The 21343-nt window shown below is 30.3% G+C and overlaps 2 protein-coding genes across 2 annotated transcripts; one reads left to right on the forward strand and one right to left on the reverse strand.

The window, feature by feature from the left end:
- The first annotated feature begins 10536 nt into the window (after positions 1–10536).
- LOC129292046 (transcription factor bHLH84-like) lies at positions 10537–12516 on the forward strand. Its single transcript, XM_054929557.1, has 5 exons — positions 10537–11323; positions 11419–11676; positions 11764–11829; positions 12012–12077; positions 12178–12516. The coding sequence occupies exons 1-5, from the start codon at positions 10724–10726 to the stop codon at positions 12274–12276; spliced, it is 1089 nt and encodes a 362-aa protein (XP_054785532.1). The 5' UTR covers positions 10537–10723; the 3' UTR covers positions 12277–12516.
- A 1935-nt stretch (positions 12517–14451) lies between these two features.
- Positions 14452–20519, reverse strand: LOC129293199 (vacuolar-sorting receptor 1-like). Its single transcript, XM_054931013.1, has 12 exons — positions 19958–20519; positions 18548–19240; positions 18363–18451; positions 18185–18254; positions 18031–18114; positions 17841–17917; positions 17667–17748; positions 16528–16610; positions 16363–16429; positions 15662–15790; positions 15471–15580; positions 14452–14869 (listed from the first exon to the last, which is right to left on the reverse strand). The coding sequence occupies exons 1-12, from the start codon at positions 20262–20264 to the stop codon at positions 14771–14773; spliced, it is 1890 nt and encodes a 629-aa protein (XP_054786988.1). The 5' UTR covers positions 20265–20519; the 3' UTR covers positions 14452–14770.
- Positions 20520–21343: the final 824 nt, after the last annotated feature.

Consider the following 21343-nt stretch of genomic DNA (forward strand, 5'->3'; position numbering starts at 1 on the left):
TAAAATCCATTCTTGAGTCAAACAAAAATAAAGCTGGACATGTTGTTGACTTCCTTGCGCTCATGATCATCTATCGCACTTTGTGCAACGTCAACTCCGCGAAAGATTTCTTAGAGAAAAAAAAAGGGTAATATTTAAAAAAAATTAGCATTGAAGTATTTTTTAAAAAAATTATAAAACGGACCAAAAAAAAGGTTAATAATGATTTTTATCAATAAATTGCACACAAAAAATCACAAATACCCTTAAACTTAATTATAAATTAATTTTATTCTTTAATTTTAAAAATTTCTACTATTGCCACCCTGTTATTTTCTCATCGTTAGTTAACTATTAGTGAGCCTCATATTATATTTGATAATATTTTTTATTATAAAATATTTGAGTTGAGGAATAAAAATGACACTTAACCTGATAAAAAATAGTAAAATCTACTGATAACTAATAGAAGTTAAGTGTTTTTAATGTCAGGATGATAATAAAGGTAATATCTAAAAATTTTTTAGCATTGAATTATTTTGTAAAAAAAATAAAAAATGATGAAAAAAAGAGTTAAGAGTCATTTTTATCTCTAAATTGTTCACAAAAGGTCACAAATGCCCTTAAATTCAATCATGAGTCAACTCCGTTATTCAACTTTATAAATTCCCATTGTTGTCACTCTGCCGTTTTCTTGTTAGTTGATCATTAGTGGGCCCACATTATATTTTATAATATTTTTTATTATAAAATATTTGAGTTGAGGGGAAAAAATGACCCTTAACCTAAGAAAAAATATTTTAAAAAATAGTGAGATCTACTGATAATTAATGAACATTAAGTGTTTTTAACATCAAAACGATGATGGAAGGAATCTTTAAAGTTAAGGGACAGAATTGACATATAGTTAAGTTCATAGGTATTTGTGACTTTTTGTGTTAGTTCAAGGATAAAAATGACTTTTAACCTCCAAAAAAATATACTACCTTCAAACCTATTTATAATTAAAAAAATACTTGATAGTTAAATTTTAACTATAAAGTATCTTTTTTCAGAAAAAAAAAATGAAAGACAGGTCAAAAGACATGAAAATACAAAGCTTAGTTACTCAAACACTGTTGATCAACCCACAAATAACTACTCCCTTCATTTTTATTTGCAGGAGAAATTATTATGTTTTATTTATTTTTTTATATAAGTAAAATCACATATTTCAATAAGTATTTATTGTATATTTACTAAATCACCCATCATAATTTATATTAATGAAAAATAATTAATGTATGTTTATATTAATAAATATAGATCATTTTAATATAAAGTATCTTCTAAAAATACGCCTGAAGGTAATACTTTTAACCTGAATTATATATCATCAAAATTATGGCTATATAAAATATTATATATATATATATATATATTTATTAAAAAAGTGGCGTTGTTAAATTTTTTGTTGAATGTGAAGTGGAAACGCCACTCTTTTTATTTTTTATTTTTTAAAAAGTATCAGAGGTAATATTTTTTCGGAAGAAGTGCTATCCCTTGGCTTTTAAGTGCAGCTTCTTATGAAACCTTAGATGACTTCCGACACTTGTAACATTTTATAAACGCCACGAAATCAAAATTTGAAATGTTTTCAAACTCTCTTTTGTTTTATGTAATAGTGATTAGACATGATATAATATTAACAATTATACGTATAATCACTTTTTATCCGCAATATGGTTGGATTAAGTGAAAACGACTCAATTCTCCATAAACAAGGTCTGAGTGTTTGGACTTTGGATATTATGGATTAAAAAATCATATTAAGAAGGTTAATCCAAATTAGACATAACATAATCATCTCATAACACACGCATATATAAACTCTACATTTTGTTGTGTGAAAATATTGAAGTCCATGTGTGATAAAGACACATTAAATTCTTCTCCAGTTTAATCAATCAATTTATATGTCGGTCAATTGTGAAAATCAATATTTAAATTCCTATACATCCTGAGATTTGTCATATTAGGATAGCACAATCTGAGGAATTTTGTGATTTGATGTTTATTGAAATTAAGTCGTTGGTCTGAGCCCTATGGCTCAAAACTGGACAACATAAACCCATTTTTAACAGTTCCACACGCTTTTAATTACTAATTAAGTATAATCAAGCTGGATTAATTGATAATAATATACATAGTTACACAATTAATAATCCAGAGATTTGTATGAAAATTTATGAAGAGTCACTCAAGACTATTGAGACAAGAATTGACATTGGCGCAAAGGACATGAACATATAAAACTGATATGACTCTCCATGTGTATGTATTTATATATACAGTCCTTAAACTAACATTCAAGGGTCATTAATCTAATTAAGTAATTATGATATTTTTGAACATATATATTCATCAGCCTGAAAACTTTAATATTGTGATTTGGTTTGATTCAGAATATTCCTGTCTCCATCTAGCACTGCAAGACAAGCCTTAGTTGTGTCTCCAATCTACATGCCTGTTCTGCTCAAACACATATTATTATTAACCAATTAATAAATTGCTTAAGAATAACTTTAAAGTTGATGGAGTAGTAATTATATAACAACGTACGACTGCAACAAATTTGTTATTAATTTATATAATTTTGATCTTCCTCCATTCTTTTTTTGGCCAATGCTCCTCTTCCATAGTTGGACGGTTTTTTTTTTTTTTTAAATAACTCTCCAATCAAGCTTCCTTTCCTAAATGCCATATATATGAATTTTAATTTTTTTTTCCAACTGCTACCTATAACAAAATAATCAGGCTTAAAGCATATACATACAATTGCTTTGTAAATTAATATTAAAAATAATTATTCTAGTAAAAGTTTTTTCCACTCCCAAATAGTATGTTTGAGAAGTTCTATAATGAACGCCTTTTGGAGGGAAAAAAAAATCATTTGGCCAGCTGTAATGAACATATAATCATAGGAATACCAATACATCAATATATTAAGGCAGAACTACATTTTTAATTCTCTAATTTTATATAAATTTTTAAATTAGTCTCTTACTTTTATAAAATATTTATAAATTTTTAAGTCAGTATCTTACTTTTATAAAATATTTTTTATAAATTCTTTAATCCTAATATTATTATTTCAAATAATAATTTTTTATGTCAATTATTGTTATTTAAAAAAAATTAAACTTAATATATCAATATTTAATAATATTTTATTAATATTTAAAAGTTTAATGTTAACTTTTTTTTTTGATAAAACTAATGATGTTAAGTTTTAAGGACTAAAAGATGCGTTATAAAATTAAAAAATTAAAATAAAATTTTATAAAATTAAAGAATCAAAATCACACTTTTGCCTTCTATTAATATTGATGTGTGTGTGTGGTAGAAAATGAATTTTAAACTATAAGTTCAGAAGCATATGAGAATCTAAACTTATTTTTTGTTTAACGTTCTCCTTAAATTTTTAAAAACAGTGCAATTTGGCTCTTGATGTTAACAAAAATTAACTTTAACAGTTAATTGATCCAAAAATTATAGAAAAAGATCTAAAAAATTATATAAAAGAATTCAAAAATTATAGATTGTGACTCAAAAATTATAAAGAATGATCTAAAAAATTACAAAAAGGGACAAAAAAATTTACTAATCTTTTTTTGTAATTTTTGAGCTAACTAATGATTAAAGTTGATTTTTGTTAATAGTAAAAGTCAGGATAAAATAATTTTAAAACATTATTTAAAAAAATATTATATAAAAAATAAATTTAAAGTCTTACATATTTCTAAATAAATAATTTAGAGGTGAGTTGACTTTTTAATTCAGTTAAAAATTATATCTAATTAAAGGTTATTGAATGGAAGAGGGATGCTTGGTCCATAAACCATCCCCATCACTTGTCTGCTTCGTACCTGCCATTTGACCAAAAGAATAAAGAAAGACAAAAATAAATTTCTAATTATATACTTTCATTTTTTGGCCAATAATTATATATTTTTTCTGTTTAGTATTTTATTGTTAAGAATTCTCTGTTTGATAAATTAATATGCTGCTCCAATTTTATTTTCTAAATCATTCTATATTTTCTGGACTTATAAAGACGTATAATTATATTTTAATTGAAATGAATGGTGTATAGTCCGCTATTATTTTCTTCATCATTGAGCAATTAATTAGTTGTTAGTATTAATTTACTGATAAGCCGCACGAGGAAGTCATGGAAGTACAGAATTAAGTTGTTAATTATATATAAATTAATAATTGAAATAGACTAATCAGACTCTATAAATTATATGCTAGAGGAGCCAAAAATATAGAGTGAAAGGGCCAACACTAAATAGTACAGTTGATACGCAAAAACATTTACCAAGGATTAATTCATAAAATATTTTACATTTCTCGATTAAATAAATATTTCGTCTTTAAAAATCGTAGTAAATTTTAGTTAATTTGATTAGTTTTAAATAACATAACTAAGTGAAGCAGAAAATTAAGATAGTACATTTTTAAAAATATTTCTAAAATTTGAACTCAAATTTTCATTAAAAATTAATTTTCTGCCGCTCAAACCAATGAACCTTAGTACACAAATATTTAACCAACATAATCTTGATTACTCAAGGAGTCAAGTGCATCTAAGGTCAAGAACATCATGTATAAAACAGCATTCTGCATAAACTCATTATTCTCATATATAATAACTTGGTAGTTTAAGCTGTACTTATTAATGAAATTAATTAAAGCAGTCTATCGTATTGATTTTTTTTAATAAAATAAAAATAAAAATTATATAAAATAGTAAAAAATTTGGAACTATCGTTATTTTTGGAGTGTCATTTTATTAAAGAGATCGAAACATTTACACGCACATGAAAACAAATTGATTAAAAGTCTGAGTAAAGGGGGTGTCATATGATATAATGTTGTTGGAAATTTTGCATCTTGTGCTTATAAAATATTGCACTAACATGAACGTTGAGATTCTTTTAATTTTTCTTTTTAAATGAAGATGTTGGAGCCATGATCCCCTCATCCACATGACACAAGATTGGAATTATAAAATGATGTTCTTTCTCTTGCGCTGTTAAACCTAATGGCCCTAAATAAATAAAAGTTTATAATTTATAATTTATTCTCTCATATAATATGTATATAATCTTACAATACCTTTTATTCTTGTACTTAAAAGTTTTAATTAAACTAACTTAATGTTTAATGTAAAAATATAACAAGCGTGTGTTTAATTTTAAAATTATATATTGGAAAAAAATTTAAAATTATATACTCCCCCCGTTAAAAAATGTAAGATATTTTTAATTAATTGTTATTTCAAATAAAATAGTTACTTACTTTCAAATTAATTTTATCTTTTCATATTTATCCCTATTAATCACCCTATAATAAATATAAAGTCACTATCAATAGGGGCATTTTTGAAAAAAAGCAATGATTACACCTCAAAAGATTAAAAATATTTTATATTTTTAAACATTTAATTCTTCAAAAAAATATTTTATGTTTTTTAACAGAGGGAATAGTTATTTATTGAAATTATATATTTATTTATTTTTTGATTGTAAAATTATATTTAATTTATTATTAAAAACTCATACTTTGTTGTGTTTAATTATATAATCTAATAAAATAAATATAAAAAATGCATATAAATTTTTTTCCTTATAATATTGTTTAAAAATACATTACAAGAGAAAAACAGATAAATGATATGAGAAATTAAAGCATTATTGTTTAATTGAGATAATAAAACTTTAATCCTTTAAGTTTGTTTCACTTATTGATTTGATTTTTTGAATTTAATTTTTGTCAATTTAGTATCTAAAGTTTATATCAATTAATGATTTGGTTCTTATTGTATAAAGAAGAGGTAAAATTATTGAAATTTGCTAAATTGATAACAAATTAAATATTGATGACAAGAATGTAGATAAATGAAAAGAAATATAATTACATTTAGGTAGAAAAAACATACTCAGAAATTTCAAAAAATAAAGAAACAAAAAATGCAGTGTAAGAGACCAAATTAATAAAAATTAAACTAATTCAAAAGCTAATTTATTCCTATTTAGCTACATATATATGTTAAATCATCAATATATTTTACATATTAGATTAATTTGAGATTTAATTTGTTTTTAAAAATTTAAAAGACTAACATGATAATTTAAGAAATAGTAAGATTGATACAAATTAAACTTGAGAGACCAAATTTATTCTCTCTATTTAGGTCAATAAGCACATCATACATTCATGAAATAGTGATACAAAAACGTGATTGTGTGTAGTTTCATATTTCATAATTGTAGTTATAACTTATACTTCCTTTAGGTCAAAATATAAGACATTGATAACTGATTTACAGTTAAAAAAAATATTAGTTAAAACCTTAATTTCTTAAAAAAAATTTACATCTTTTCAATTTTATCCTTATTAAATATTTTGTATAAGTACTTTGATAATGATAATTAAATTTATAATGTATCATTTTTTTTTCAAAAAGAAGAGTAATAAATAAAATACAGATTTGGTTTGAAAAATAATTATAAAAATTGTTTAATATCCTATATTTTGGACTAAACAAGACTTATGAAAAATGCTTTATATTGTGGTTTAGAAGGAGTAATCTCTTTGCATTTATGATAAAAAAAAGAGTAGATTTTGTATTAATTTCTTTATTCTTCCTTTCTCTATCTTTACAAAATGCAAATTGTCACCCTTTCTTTTTGATAATTGAAGTAGACTTTAAATTGATATTCATCTTTTGGTCAAAAAATTGATATTCATTTTCAAATAGACAACTGGAATCCGCGTGTATATAATTATTAATTTAATTTTGCTCAAATTTCAGCTCCCCATCATGAATTTGGCTTTGGTTTTTTTTTTTTTTTAGTCAAATTACTTGTCGGAAATGAAAACGGAAAGTCCAAGAGTAAATGTAACCCATTAGATAAGCGGCAATAAATTTGTTAGAAAAGTAAATATGATTGAGAATAATTAATGAGACTAAAATAATGCTTTAACGTGTTGCATGCAGGAAATGCAACAGAAAATAGATTAATATGCACCGCTTAACCAACTCATTATTCCTTTTCTAGAAAGTAACAATTATATATATATATATAAAACACGCATTATTCAAACGTAATAAAACAATTTTCTGCAGAGTGTTTTTCTCTTAAAAATAGTAAAGGTTATATTAATGATAAGGATAATATTAATCAAATAGTGCCAGCCTTATCATGTTATTATTATATAAATATTCCCCACAAATTAAAATCCTTTGCCTGCCGACCCATATAAATAAATCATGACATGAATTAATAACATGACGAGGATGATGATTAATCTAAAATATGTTAGCATGCGAGAGGAATAAAATCAGATTAATTATTTATAGAATGAAAGTACAAACAAAAAGAATACTTGTGGAATGATAAGATTTTGATTCCCACCAAAAAATTAATTAAACTTGTATTCAATTTATATAGACGTACAAATTAATGCCACGTACCACCGCAAAGGGCGTGTGTTTGTGCTATACATGGCAGGCTCTAAGTATCACAAATAATAAACAAGCGTAAGTATGTATTTATATATATAGTCCTCATTAGTTGGATTAAATTAAAATTCCGTTTTAAAAAACTTAATAATTTAATAAGGAGAAAAATTGAAAATAAATAAACAAATAAGTGTTGCTTAGTATGTGTGTTATTTGACACTGGGTTTTTGCTTTGGAGGAAGTATCTTTGACGCTAGATTTTACGCGTAAGCTTATATTATAGGGCTTGAAAACCAGCCATGTCATGGCTGGTGAGCACTGAATACAACTTTTTTTTTCACTGGTATAATTTTTGAAAAAAATTACATCCAGCTCCTTTTTAAAGGAATTAATTATAGATAAGGATCAATATTAAATGAATTGTTGTTAAAATATGAACATGATTTGTTATTAGTCCTTACTTGTGATAAATTTTCTTGGAAGGGGGTTGAATGTAATTCTCCCTATATTTTTTGTTGTTGCTAAAATAGCTCAGACACTTTTTTTTTTTTTTGTTTTGAAAAAAACGCTATTACTTTCGAGTGAGAAAGTAAGCTGGTTTGCTTCAAACGAGATTATACTGTGCGCACTCATTATTCTTATTATGAGTTTTGAGGGTTTAATTAATGAGTCATATTGATGTATAGGGCCCCCTCGTATAAAATATGAATCAATAAGAAAGAATGTGGAGTCGAGTAATATAATGTTTGGTGAGTAAAAAAATATTTTTTTTAACAAATGAGAAATGTAATTATTTTATTTTCTTATTTATTTAATTTTTAAAAAATATTTTTTCAAGTACTAAACATGGTTTAAGAATTCTCATATAGCAATTCTATTTTTCACCCACACTTATTCCTTCTTTCTCACGGAGAATTTTTGCACAACTTTTAACCGTGATATTAACGAATAATATATATATATATATATATTGCTTCTAGATTATAACATAAGATATTTTTAAAACCCTCACTTAATTCAAAATATACATCATGTATGCTATATATATATTTTAATTATATTTTTACTTTATTATATTCCATCCAAGTAATTAATTAATGAGAATGTTTTGAATGAGTCAAACAAAGGAGAGGCACGTTCTATGAAGTAAAAATTGTGCTCTCTCATATAAAGCATGAGAGGTCAGGAGTTCAAGTCGAGTAGCTAGAGAAGACAAGGAAAAACAAATGGGTTCCAAAATTTATTTATTTTTGTTACAAAAAAAACTCTAAAAATTTGTGACAGACATATATTTATTCCATGGATTAATGATGATATATTTTTAATGAATTTGGTAACAGAAATTTTCATCACAAGATTAAAAATTAGTAACAAATTATGCTATTTAGTGTCAGATTTATCCATCACTAATATCAATTTTTTAATGATAATTAAATGAAAGTGTTTTGAATAAATCAATTATTATGTTTATTCCATTTAAGGGGATTGAAAAGCTGTAAAAAAATTTAAAAATTTAATATTTTAATCAATTTTTTTAAAAAATCAATTAGTCAACAGTAACTTATATTATGGTCTAAAAGGAATACATAAATAGATAAGTATGGATGCATTGAATATGCCTAAGCAAGACTCTAAGGACTCTATTTGAAAGTAGAGTTCTCTTGCATACCTTTTTTTACAAAAAAAAAAAAACTCATGGATATCTTTAATCATTTGTGTTAGCGAGTGTGTTACCCATTTGTTCGCTTATTATTAAATGCTTATGGTCTAATCAAAGGTTGAGGATATTTGTGTATGTTTGGACCTATATGTTTTTCTCTATGCCATTATCTCTATTATGTTTAAGATCTTATTTTAAAAGAATGGATGAAGGTGAGGAGTCAAAACATATACTCTCTCAATTTAAAAATGTAAGGCATTTTTAACAGAATTTCACTCTCAATAAAATAATTACCTACTTTTAAATTAATCCTATTTTTCTATATTTACCCATATTAAACACTCTACAATAAATACAAAGTCATTCATCAATAAGAGCACTTTTAAAAAAAAAATAATAATTACATCCCAAAAGACATTTAAACATTTAATTTTTTAAAAAATATCTTATATTTTTAAATAAAAAAATATACTTTATCATCAAATAAGATCTTAGTTTAATTGATAGAAAATTGTAATAGTTCGATCGAATGTTTCAAATTTAAGCTCTAGAAATGTAATCACGTTAAATATTTGGCAAGAGAGTTTTGTCCCTTTTAATGGGTGGGATTGGGATACCAAGTAATCTTAAAGAGTAAAGAAAAAGTTACAGAAATAATTAATAGAATGTATGGTTTACAAGTGCCTCTTTTTGTTGCCGTAACATGTTGAACTAAACTTTTCATATCTTTCAAAAGAGATAGGACAGAAGGCAGTTCAAGTTGTCGAATATAACAGAATGGAGGCTTGTTTGAAAAGGGGAAGGTATGCCCCAAAAACTTCCTCGTTCCTAAGATTGCCATGTTCACCAACTCAACATTAACCTAAAATACGTAGCAAATCCCTAAAATTGATAATCTAGGCAGAGGAATCTTCTTTTACATCTATCCACGTACTGTCTGCAAATTCATATATACTCAGTCCTTCATCACATACCTTCTGGAAAGTCTGAGTTATATTCTTGAACAGAAATATTAATGTGGTAGCTAGGATTTTCATCTTACAGCTTTGCTGCAGACAAATCCAGTTAGCAAGATAACCCTGTCTGGTTTTCTTAGCCTTTTTAATAATCTCGGACTTACCCCCACGATCTCAAAGCCGTCCTTCTTCAGATGTCCTTTTCATTCTCTCTAAACCCAAATATCATATTCATTCCCCAACCCCACGTCTCCAAATTGACAGTTGTAACTCTCTCTCCCCCATCTCAGTCTGCTGTGCAATATTTGACCATTGTGCTTCTCTCTTGCCTGTCCAGATGATTAATTATTTTAATGCAGACCAAGTGCTTGAAGTGGGTCCTCTGAGAATTTCAAGTGGTCCCATCAAGGGCTTGGGTCTGAAATTTGATTCCACCGTACTAGGACTTTGTCTCATGCTGATTATTGGTGATAATGAAACCAATCCCTGTCTTCTATTTCATTTATGCTAGTTGGGTATAAATAGAGGAACACACATCTCACTTCTCTAGAGAGGCAAAGAAACAGAATCTTGGCTTCTTCTGAGGGGGGAAAAAATAGAACAGCTTCAAAGACAATGGAGGCTTCTGGGAGGATTTCTGAAGAGTGGAGTTCTCTTAGTGGATTATACACAGCTGAGGAAGCTGATTTTTTGAATCAACTTCTTGGTAGCAACTGTTCAGTCCCAGAAGGGCTAGTATATGAAAATTCCACTTTGGAATTTCCATATGCATTTTGGCCTGGACAAGAATCAACAGTTGTGAGCGTGGCAGGCATCAACAACAACACTACATATTTTCCTTCCAGTGATGCTAATGCTAGCGCTAATTTTTTCTGTTTCTCACAAGGCAATAGCTCCAGCACTGATAGTGGTGTTAACTACCACCCTAATGATCCATTAACCAATTGTGATTCTGTGTCTATGGATTTTTCTCTGGGTAATGCCAAACTTGTCCTGTATAGTGTTCAAAGCAATGACCATTTGAGCCAACAGATAAATGAAAATAATACCGATGAAGAGTCAGGTCTGGACCCAGTTAAAAGGGTTCTTGCTGCTGATGACAAGACCTTTCAGGCTAATCAGGAATTTGAAGCACTTGTTTGTTCTGAACCAGCTGACAAGGGTACAAGCACCAATCCGGAGAAGTCAGAGAAAAGGTCTAGGAGCTCATGCGAGGTAACCTAATGTTAAAACAACATGCCCTTCACGTCAAACTTTTTTCCCCCTTCCTCTGGCAGAATTTAAGCCAGTGTGTTCTTTTTATTATGCAGGTGTCGAAGAACAAGAGGAATGTTAAATCAAAGAAGAATGCAAAATCTGAATCTATGCGCAAAAATGAAGAAGATGGGAGTTTTCAGAGGCAGAGCTCGAGCAGTTGCTGCTCAGAGGATGATTCCAATGCTTCTCAGGAGCTAAACGTGGGGTCCACTTCATGTTCAAGTCCTAAAACTTCTGCATCTCTCAAGTCTAATGGCAAATCAATGTCTGCTAAAAATCCTGCCACTGATCCACAGAGCATATATGCAAGAGTAAGTGCCCGGTAAATGGAGTTTCTATCTATCCATTTTTTCTAAAGGCAAAGAAGAGCTAAGAGGTTTTCCTTCTGCATTGTGCAGAGAAGAAGAGAAAGAATAAACGAAAGGCTGAGAATTCTACAGAACCTTGTCCCCAATGGAACTAAGGTAGATTTCTCTTCCTCAATCGCAATTTAACTATGGCTATAAACTCCATTTTGGTCCAACGTCATTGTTAACTGGCTCCCTGGGAAATTATCTTTGATTGAGAGCAAATGATGTTTTACTCTTGTTAAAACCTTTGATCTAGATGCTTATATTCTGAACTTCTCTTCCTTGATGAATTGCAGGTGGATATAAGCACCATGCTTGAAGAAGCAGTTCAATATGTGAAGTTTTTACAGCTTCAAATAAAGGTAACTGCATGAAAAGCAACTTTACTTTGCATATGAAAACGAAAGATAATGATTAGATTATTTCTTTGTTTTCTCACATTTTCAATTTAACTCTTGACAGCTTCTGAGCTCTGATGATCTGTGGATGTACGCTCCTATTGCTTACAATGGATTGAACATTGGACTAGACCTTAACATCACACCTACCAAGCAATCATAGGAAGTGCATAGGATAGCAGCAATTCAGTTACTGATTCCTACAGAGAATGGACTAAAGTAATAAATTAGATAAAGTTTCTAAGTATTCTTGAACTTCGATATATCAATAAGAATGGATTTATTGATTCCTTAGGATAACACTTGGGAGCAGAGAACTACAGCCAAGAATGGTGTTGGTTCACTAATCTCAAGTCATTAGATTCTTATGTATGATATTATAAGACAAATGATTTTGAAATTAGCTTGAGTTTCTAAGCTACAGACCCTGTTCAATTTTCTGCAGAATTGACCTGCAATAATTGATAATTGGCTAGATTGTACTTGTGACCTGTATGTTTCAGTCAAGAGAGCAATTTAGTCTCCTTTGTTCTTTTTTCGGTTACCCTTGTTTGTTTGAATTAGAGAAACACCTAAGCTCTTTTTGCTTGTTTGTTTGAGAAATCTAGTAATTGAAATGCTAATTAAAGTAATGCTAATTAAAGTAATATTATCTCTCTAGTTAATTACGGAATTAGAACACTTTAAAATAACAATCATCCACGACAATTGTTTAATATCTTTTGATAACAAATAATACTGTATATCATTGTCATTAATTAATTTTTCATAAATAATTAGGGGACTAAATTGTCATTAAACTTGAGGGGGTGAGAATTAAATTGAAATACAATGTATATGTTAGCGCAATATGCTAATAACAATTGTGTCCTGAGTAATAGCTATACCTTTTAACTTAGTGATAAATGTTGAATCTAACAAAAAAATTTAGATACATTCACATATGAAATTGGGTTTTGGTTTGACTCTCTCTAAAGAAAATAAAAGTCAACTAAAGGTGTACCTACCCTGGTTGATCTAACATTTTGCTCCGATGTTGAAAACTTGGAATCAGATTATAATAAGAAAGGATGAGAAAAATAAACGACCTCTCTATTTGCAGTAAAATCATTGTGAACTAATTGGAATCAGCATTTTTTAACCTTCCAACTAATGTTTGGATGATATCCCTTAGATGTTCATCATTAAGTTTTCTAATAATCTTGGAACAAAATGTTTTTAATGAATTTTGTTATTCTAATTGCACGTTACATTTATTTTATGCACATGATAATTTTGGAAACATATATTCTTAATAGTCTAAAGTATATTTTTTATTTTCTAACTTTATATAAAATTTTAATTTAATCCTTTAATTTTATAAAGTACTTTTTTAATATTTTAATCTTAACACTGTTAGTTTTAAGTGATTTTTTTTGTGTCAATTATTGTTATTTTAAAAAATTAATCCTAATATGTCAATATTTGATAACATTTTATCAATATTTAAAAGTTTGATGTAAAAATTTTTGATGATGAAACTAACGATATTAAAGATAAAGGATTTAAGATACACTTTTTAAAATTAAAAAATTAAAATAAAATATTATGTAAAGTGAAATGACTAAATATATACCTTAACAATTTTAGTAGATAAAATTGTAACTAGAACCTTGTGGACCATTGATATTCTTTGTAAATAAAATCCTTAGCACTAAGATCAAAGGTTCCAACTTTTAAATAGAAAAAAAAAATTCATGTCGAAAATGTTGCCCCTAAATTATCGCAATAACAAGTGAATTTCCTTCAGAAACATTATATTTGTACAAAAATAAAACATAATAGTTCGAGTTAGAACATCTCAATATTCAATTTTTTAAAACTCCTTGATTGCCAGAAAATTACATCATTTATTTTAAAAATTAAATTGAATGTGTCAGATTTATTTGGGTATAAACAACTTCAAATCCTAAACACTACATAAGTGTCCAGCAATACATCTTGATGGTTAAGGCTCTTATAACCTAATAGTATTAACACCCCTCTTTTGATGAGTAGATTGTGTGCTCAATCCCCAAGATGAAAACAAGTGGTGGGTGTGTGTGTCTTTATCTTTGAGGCAGGAGTGTAGATATGAATGAGCGTGTGATTATGACGGGCAATTGTCCTTTACCAAAAATTTGAAAAAAAAAAAAATACAACTTGACGTTTCCCCCAACATCCGTCTTCAAAATTAATATCCTGCCTTTTAAATTGACACCATCAATTTTTAAAAATATGAGATTCCAAATCCCACACTCTTGTCGTACAAAAGTATAAAATGCTTAAAGAAATCAATCTAAAAAATAAGGACAGAGAAGAAAAAAAAAAAGGGTTTAAAATTACAATCTGATCATCAAATGCGCTGAGAAAGATGATGTACGGTAAAGTGAAAACACTGAAATTCCAGACTCAAGTGAGATTTCGTGGCCACCCCTTCAGTATGAAGCAGACTACATTCCCAACAAGAAGGAAAAAAAAAATGCGGGACAAGTAACTTGTGGATATTCTAGTATCCATATATGATACAGCTAAAGATAATATATAAAATTCAATGCACAGAATTCTGAATGGGCTCATAAAGGAAATAGGAAAAGCCTCATCCATGAGATCCCAAGAGATTGGCACGTTCTCAGCTTTCATGCTCTTTCATCGTTGACATGATTGGGAACTTCTGCTTGGCTGTCCAACGGCATATACTGTGCCATGATTGCTCTGATCTCAGAATCCATGTATTGCTGCAGAAAAACCCACACAAATAGCAGTCAAAAATTGTACACAAATTACACAGGAACCATCATTCACGGATAATCAACCCCGAATATTATTAAGCAGGAAATGTTATGTCAGCAAATCGAGGCTATCTTCTTGCTATGGAGTCATTTAGTACAAAATGTTAATATATTGACCAAAGTGGTATCATCTTAAGCAACCTGGTCTCTTTATCAATGCAAGTTGGCATATTTGAAGGTTATGGATCTCATTCCAACAAAAGCACACTACTCTCCTTAGTCCTATTTATAACACACCTTCTAAAAATAATTTTTGGTCCAAAATATAGAACACCTTGTGATGATTAAACAACTTTTTTCAATTTTACCCCTTCTTGATTAGTGTGAAGGTATGTAATGTAATTGTATTATTATTTAAAACCAAGAGTAAAAATGAAAATTCATATCACCTTTTTATGATATTAAAAAAAAAACTTTTTTTAATAAACGTAAAACGGATAAAAGTGTCCTATAATAAGGACAAGAGGGAGTATATGGCTATGGAAATTTGGTGGGAAGGAAAGCATCCGATAAAATCACCAAACTGATGACAGGTCAACGAGCTTACCCTTATTCTATACTTGTACACAAGATATGCCCCACCAGCAGCAATTGCTAAGCCGACTAAAATGACCCAAAAAGCTGCCCATGCAGATCTTCCCTCACTTGCCGTCTTACCTGTAGATTACCCAGCAGGGAATATGAAATCAGGTCCAAACGAAGTATATGAAAAAGATATCGAGAGTGTAATGAACTCACTTATGCAGGCATCATGGTCTCGTATATACAAAAGATTCCCGCTACAACTGCAGTCATAACTCCCCCAGGTATTCTTGCAGCTACATTCAGGGCACTGACAAGCTTTCTTCTCTTTGCACTCATCAATATCTGCGAAAAAGAACAAGGAGTTCAATCTCACTCTATCATTTTCCCGTTGTGTGGGAAACATTCTGTAGGTTTTTGACTCGTTTCACTTTACAGTTAATACAGTCAAGTTTGCAACACTTGTCCAAAAACCAAGGATTAAGACCCCACAATTACTTCCCAAATAACATGAAATGATGAAGGGTAAAAAATTCCCATTTTACCTTCTATAAAGGTTTCAATTGACACATGGGCGCAATGGAAATGCTATAACAGAGGACCATATCTCAATCTCATTCTGTCATTTTCCAGTCACAATGCTTGATCCAGGCGATCAGCATTAAGGACTCAAAGTATCAATAGTATATAATATTAAACCATGGACCCGATTCCTGATAGAATTTAAATTTATAGAAAGCATTAAAATGTTCCACTTTAACTTAACGAAAAATATTATATTAGATCCAGCATTTTATTGATGATAAACGCTGTAATCAGCTAGCATCCTGGATAACAAAATTGAACTACCAAGGTTCTGGTCCCAGGAAAAAAAAAAATGTCACCCAATATACATACAAGGTTTCAGCATCCCTCACCTTCACAACTTTTGACACCATCCCCTCTAAACCCTGGAGGACATTGGCATTTAACCTCCCCATCATCCTAACAAAAAATTTGGTCATTCACAAAGACATGAAATTCAACTATCATAAATTTCAAGGTGACAAACAATATGAGCAGAAGATACTCAAAATGCTCACCGAACAAGCAGAAAATGCATGTCCATTCCGGGCTTCATGCCAACAACCTCCATTGTTTATCTTGCACCTGCCAGGTCCACTGGCTGCAAACCCAGAAGAAACCAGAATGAATGAAACTATGAAATATAAAGAAGCAAAAGAACCACGTGTTTTACTTGCTTGTGAGAGTGAGAGAGAAGGCCAATGACAGCACCCGTTAGAAGGTTAGGGCCATCAGCCCTCCCATCAATGTAGTTGATGACAAAACATATCCACACAAAAAATGGATCAAACTACTTCATTTAAGTTCCATGCCAATAAGCATATATTGCAAGGCATCGTGCCAGTAATTTCAACATGGAATGATTTCTTTGATGTAAGCAAGAAATCTCAAATCAAGACACAAAGTGACAATGTTGCTGATACCAAATCATTTGGGAGATCCCCGATTCTCCCCCCCCCCAAACACAAAAAAAAAAAAAAAAGAACACTGAGCAAACACAATGGCAGTAATTCAGATGAAATCTAACAGAATTCACTGTGATTATGAAAGCAAACGCCAAAACCTCTACTAATGAAAAAGCTACCCTCCAAGAATTAAGACATGCAAGATTCCCTAGTATTTTCAAACAAGAAACTGTCCAATGAGCGAGCAAGTCCAAAATCTACATTGCATAAGGATCCATGAGTCCCAAACTCCCAATGCTACAATAGCAACATTTCAAATGAACGATTATTTAAAGGACCTTGTGTCATCAACAAATTAACAAGCACCCAAACACTCAAACAAATCAGATATCAATTTCCTTGGAGAAATAAACTCCCACGGAAGCATTAAAGCTAACACTCTAGGGGAACTGGCCCTCTTAATCCAAAATCTCTCTTCACAGTCCCCAAAGAAATGTGCACGCATATGGGCATGGGAGAGAGAGAGAGCAATGAAATTTCTAGTTTGGGTAGGAATTCTTAATTTTATACGAATGAGTAGCAGAAGAATTCCACAAATATTAAGCAGTCAGCTGCAAACTAATCAAGATCATTATCCCATTATCCGCACTGTACTTTTCAGTTTTATTTCCCTCTGCATGTCATTCCAAGCACCATGAACATCATCAGATAAATGATACAAAAAGAAAAGGAAAATTCAATTGTATTTTAACCTTGACACATAGTATAGCCATCTCCTTTAAACTGCACGCCATCAACAAGGGGGCATTCACATACTCGCCCACGGAATGTATCCTGAGCAAATGTACGTGTGTAAATAGGGGAATAGCTATCTGCTAATCAGAATGAATCAAGTTATTTCATAACGTTCAGTCAGAGATTAATACCTTGCATGCAGTGATGTTGGCCACTTTATCCTGCCAACAACCACCATTGTTGTCCAAGCACTCATTTGTCTCTACATCTGCCAAGAAAAAAGATGCCATCAAGGGGAAAAAAAATAGATTCTGACATGATAATTAAACATAAAAAGGGGGAAAACTTTATATCATAGCACCCAAAAAAAAAAATGTGAACCTGAGCTCAAGCAAACAGCTGGTTCAGTAGTCTCCTCAAAACCAGCACAAATAGCCTTCAAAACAGCACCTTTCTCCAATTTTCCTGAAAGTAAAAGTCTTAGGATTGGAAAAGTCCATAACATTATCTACTATACAATGCAAGAAGGACAAACCTCGATACTGTCGATTATTGACAACAAGAGTAGGCAATATGGTAACATCACCTCGCGAACCCTTCCCAACCTGTAATTAGTAGTGTTATGTAACAGTCCTGGATAGATAAACTGATATAATCAATGCAATAATAGCATAAATTCAAAATAATATCATAGTAGTAGTAATGGAGAGTACTTGAGCATCTTGCTCTTCTTTCAAAACAGGATTTTCAGAATCAGCATTTGGATCTCCCATGCACTTTTCAATCTTATTATTATCAAGACCTGCAAAATTAAAATAAACACACATGACACGTCATTGTCAACATCCAGCACAGCAGCACCCAAAGAAAGAGTAATAAGCAGTGCTGAATTACTTACCAAGTGACTTAATAACAGCATCTGCACATTCCTTATTGTATTTCTTTTTCTTCATGGGGCATCTAATTTGAAAATCAGTCACATAGTCCCACCAAACCCAAGGCTTTTTGGATTCATTTGCCACTTTGAAGACACATAACTGCCTTAAATTCTCAATAACCACATCTTTCCCATCATAACCCGTGCTGAAGTCCTGCTCTGGATCAGGGGCACAATATCTTCCATGATTTATGCACTGGGACTTGCACTGCTTACTTAAAGTGAATGCCTGGGGACAGTACCAAGTTATATAATGCGGAGTAAACTGAGTGTAACCACCCTTCTCTAGTATCTGTGCTGCACCCTTGAAATCCTTAACAAATTCCATCAACATATCACATTTAACCCCGCACTCATCATTGCTGTTGGTCCACAGTTCATATTCCACACGATCATCTGGATGGGGTACAGCCTCTCTCCAATCAAGATTCACATTAACCATCTCTCCACTACTTATGGCTTTCTTTAGTCTTTCACCAAAACTTTTTTCAATGAGAGCAGAGGGTATTGTTATGTTCTCTATGTATTTTGCAGATGACACATCCTCTTCGGGTGTGTCCATAGTTATTAAGGGTTCCTCAACATCATCCGCAACAAGAACTGCAGAAGCTCCTGCCTTCTGAGCATTCCAGACTTTCAGAGCAAAGAAGCAATCTGAAAGGAACACATAAAATCACTATTAATACACCCGCAAAAGAACGCTTTAAGATTTAATGACTGTACAGCTTGCTACTCAAGACTTTGACAGGAAAAAGATAATTAGACCAAATAGAACAACTCATGACCGACTAATTAGAGTACAATCAATAAAATTAGTCATACTAATTATATTAATTTTTTTTAAAAAAAGCAAATAACAGATCCGAAATTTTAGGCGTTCAATTATCATATAAAATCTAAATTCTGAAGGCATGCCTTTACGCACCAAATCACTCCAAATGAACTCAAAAGAGCCCCAAAATGTTTTTTTTTATTTTAATCTTTTGGGTTCAATTAAACAAAAGAGCATCCAACGAGTTAATGCAACTACATTAAAGTAAAATTGTTTAGTGAACAAAATCTTGTCTGAACAAAACAAAACAAACAAACAAACAAAACTACCCGGGCACGGAAAAAAATACAACCAACGTAATCCTATATAGCATAAATGCAACATGAACTATTAAAAGCAAACCAAGAGAACTACCCCTGACAAACAAACTAAATTTTGCATATTAACAAACATAATAATCAATTTAGTGAGAAGGGAGCATCTGAAGCAAAGCGAGCCGAGCTACAAAACTCATAACTACTATCGATAAAACCCAAAAAGCAAAAGGATTAATTTAATCTCAATCCTCAACAGAACATGCAAATTCATCAAGTACTTACTTCCACGATCGAGTAAAAGGATTGTGGGAAGAGCTCCAGGTTTCGATTTAAATGAAAGCCCAAAGTCATCGAATTCTTTACAAGCCTTCTGGTTATCCTTAGGGTAAACAACAGTCCCAGCCATGCTACCTCCATACTGAGGAATCCCGAAGTTCCCGATCGCACTGTCATATGTACCTTTGATTTTGTCCGGCGAGGTCACCCTCAAGCTGTTCTTCTCCACAACGAATCTTGCCATTGACGATGGGAAGAAGGACAGTAACAGAAACCCTAGAAAAAGCCTCAGCAATGACCTCCTAAGCTTCATCTTTAAACCCCGGAAAATATCAGGGTTTCCAAATGGGGTAGCTTCGAAAATCAACAAGAACACGAATTTATTCCTTTTCTCTCTACCACTCTCTTGTTCTCCGTAGTTCCTAGTTCTTCAATTTCGCTGCTCCCCAAAGGGAAAAAGGTGAGACTGTTATCGTTACAGCCAAACAGCAAACAAATCTCGTTGTGTTGGCAGAGGAAGCTGTGGAAACTTGGAAACGCAGGCGTCACTCTTGTGACTCTAGTCATGTGCGAGACAAATACCACAGACACTCTTATTTCTTAATTAGGAGTAGTTTGATTTGATAAGCTTGTCTAATTAAAAAAATTAAACTTGATTATTAAATCTTTTGCATTAATTGGCGAAGAACGAAGAAGACATAATAAGACTTGCCTTTAATTTTGGCCAAAAAAAAAAAGGACTTGCCTTTGATAATTCAGTACTAACTCTGAATATAAATTGTCAATGTTAAGATTAGATTAAGAGATGATTTTTTAACACTTGGTTATTAATTTTAAAATTTATAGCCAAGTGTAAATTAATAAGCTTCTCACCACGAATTGTAAGTTTAATTGTCCTAATGATATCGTTACTTACTCATTTGAGAAGAACTTTTATTCGTATTCTATGTCAACTTATTTGTGTGCGTGCGTCGATGTGTGTCTCCCTTAATTTTAACTAAATCATAACCTTACTCTACCAAAAATATATATATATAATGAAAAATGAATCATATCATTACTCCATGAAAATTACAATAAAATGATGTCTCACCGAATGTTTGAGGGTTAGATTTTTTTTTATTTTGTTTGCACATTAATTCATTATAAATTTAATTAACCTATCCAAACCTGGCTCAAGAAGTTGTGAGAATTGGGTAATGTATTACTAGTGGTCCATGTACTGTAATCTAATAAATTTAAGATGTCTAAATATAATAATACAAATGAACAAACATTTCAATATATTCTTGATTTTAATTTCAAATGACAGACAAATGTATACAAATTTTAAATTCTAAATATAGTATATTGATTAGTTTAATTTCAATCAAACCATGCAAAATCAATCAT

This window comes from Prosopis cineraria, unplaced genomic scaffold, assembly GCF_029017545.1.
Source record: "Prosopis cineraria cultivar Desert tree isolate PC_DT_omini unplaced genomic scaffold, ASM2901754v1 PC14, whole genome shotgun sequence".
Taxonomy (NCBI): Eukaryota; Viridiplantae; Streptophyta; class Magnoliopsida; order Fabales; family Fabaceae; genus Prosopis; species Prosopis cineraria.

Coding starts and splice junctions, on each gene's coding strand:
- LOC129293199 (XM_054931013.1), bottom strand. CDS start 20,264: ATGAAGCTTAGGAGGTCATTGCTGAGGCTTTTTCTAGGGTTTCTGTTA. Junction 18,255..18,362: donor AAGAAGAGCAAGATGCTCAA/GTACTCTCCATT, acceptor TACTAATTACAG/GTTGGGAAGGGTTCGCGAGG. Junction 16,611..17,666: donor TGGCTATACTATGTGTCAAG/GTTAAAATACAA, acceptor CTGGGTTTGCAG/CCAGTGGACCTGGCAGGTGC.
- LOC129292046 (XM_054929557.1), top strand. CDS start 10,724: ATGGAGGCTTCTGGGAGGATTTCTGAAGAGTGGAGTTCTCTTAGTGGA. Junction 11,677..11,763: donor CACAGAGCATATATGCAAGA/GTAAGTGCCCGG, acceptor TGCATTGTGCAG/AGAAGAAGAGAAAGAATAAA. Junction 12,078..12,177: donor TTTTACAGCTTCAAATAAAG/GTAACTGCATGA, acceptor AACTCTTGACAG/CTTCTGAGCTCTGATGATCT.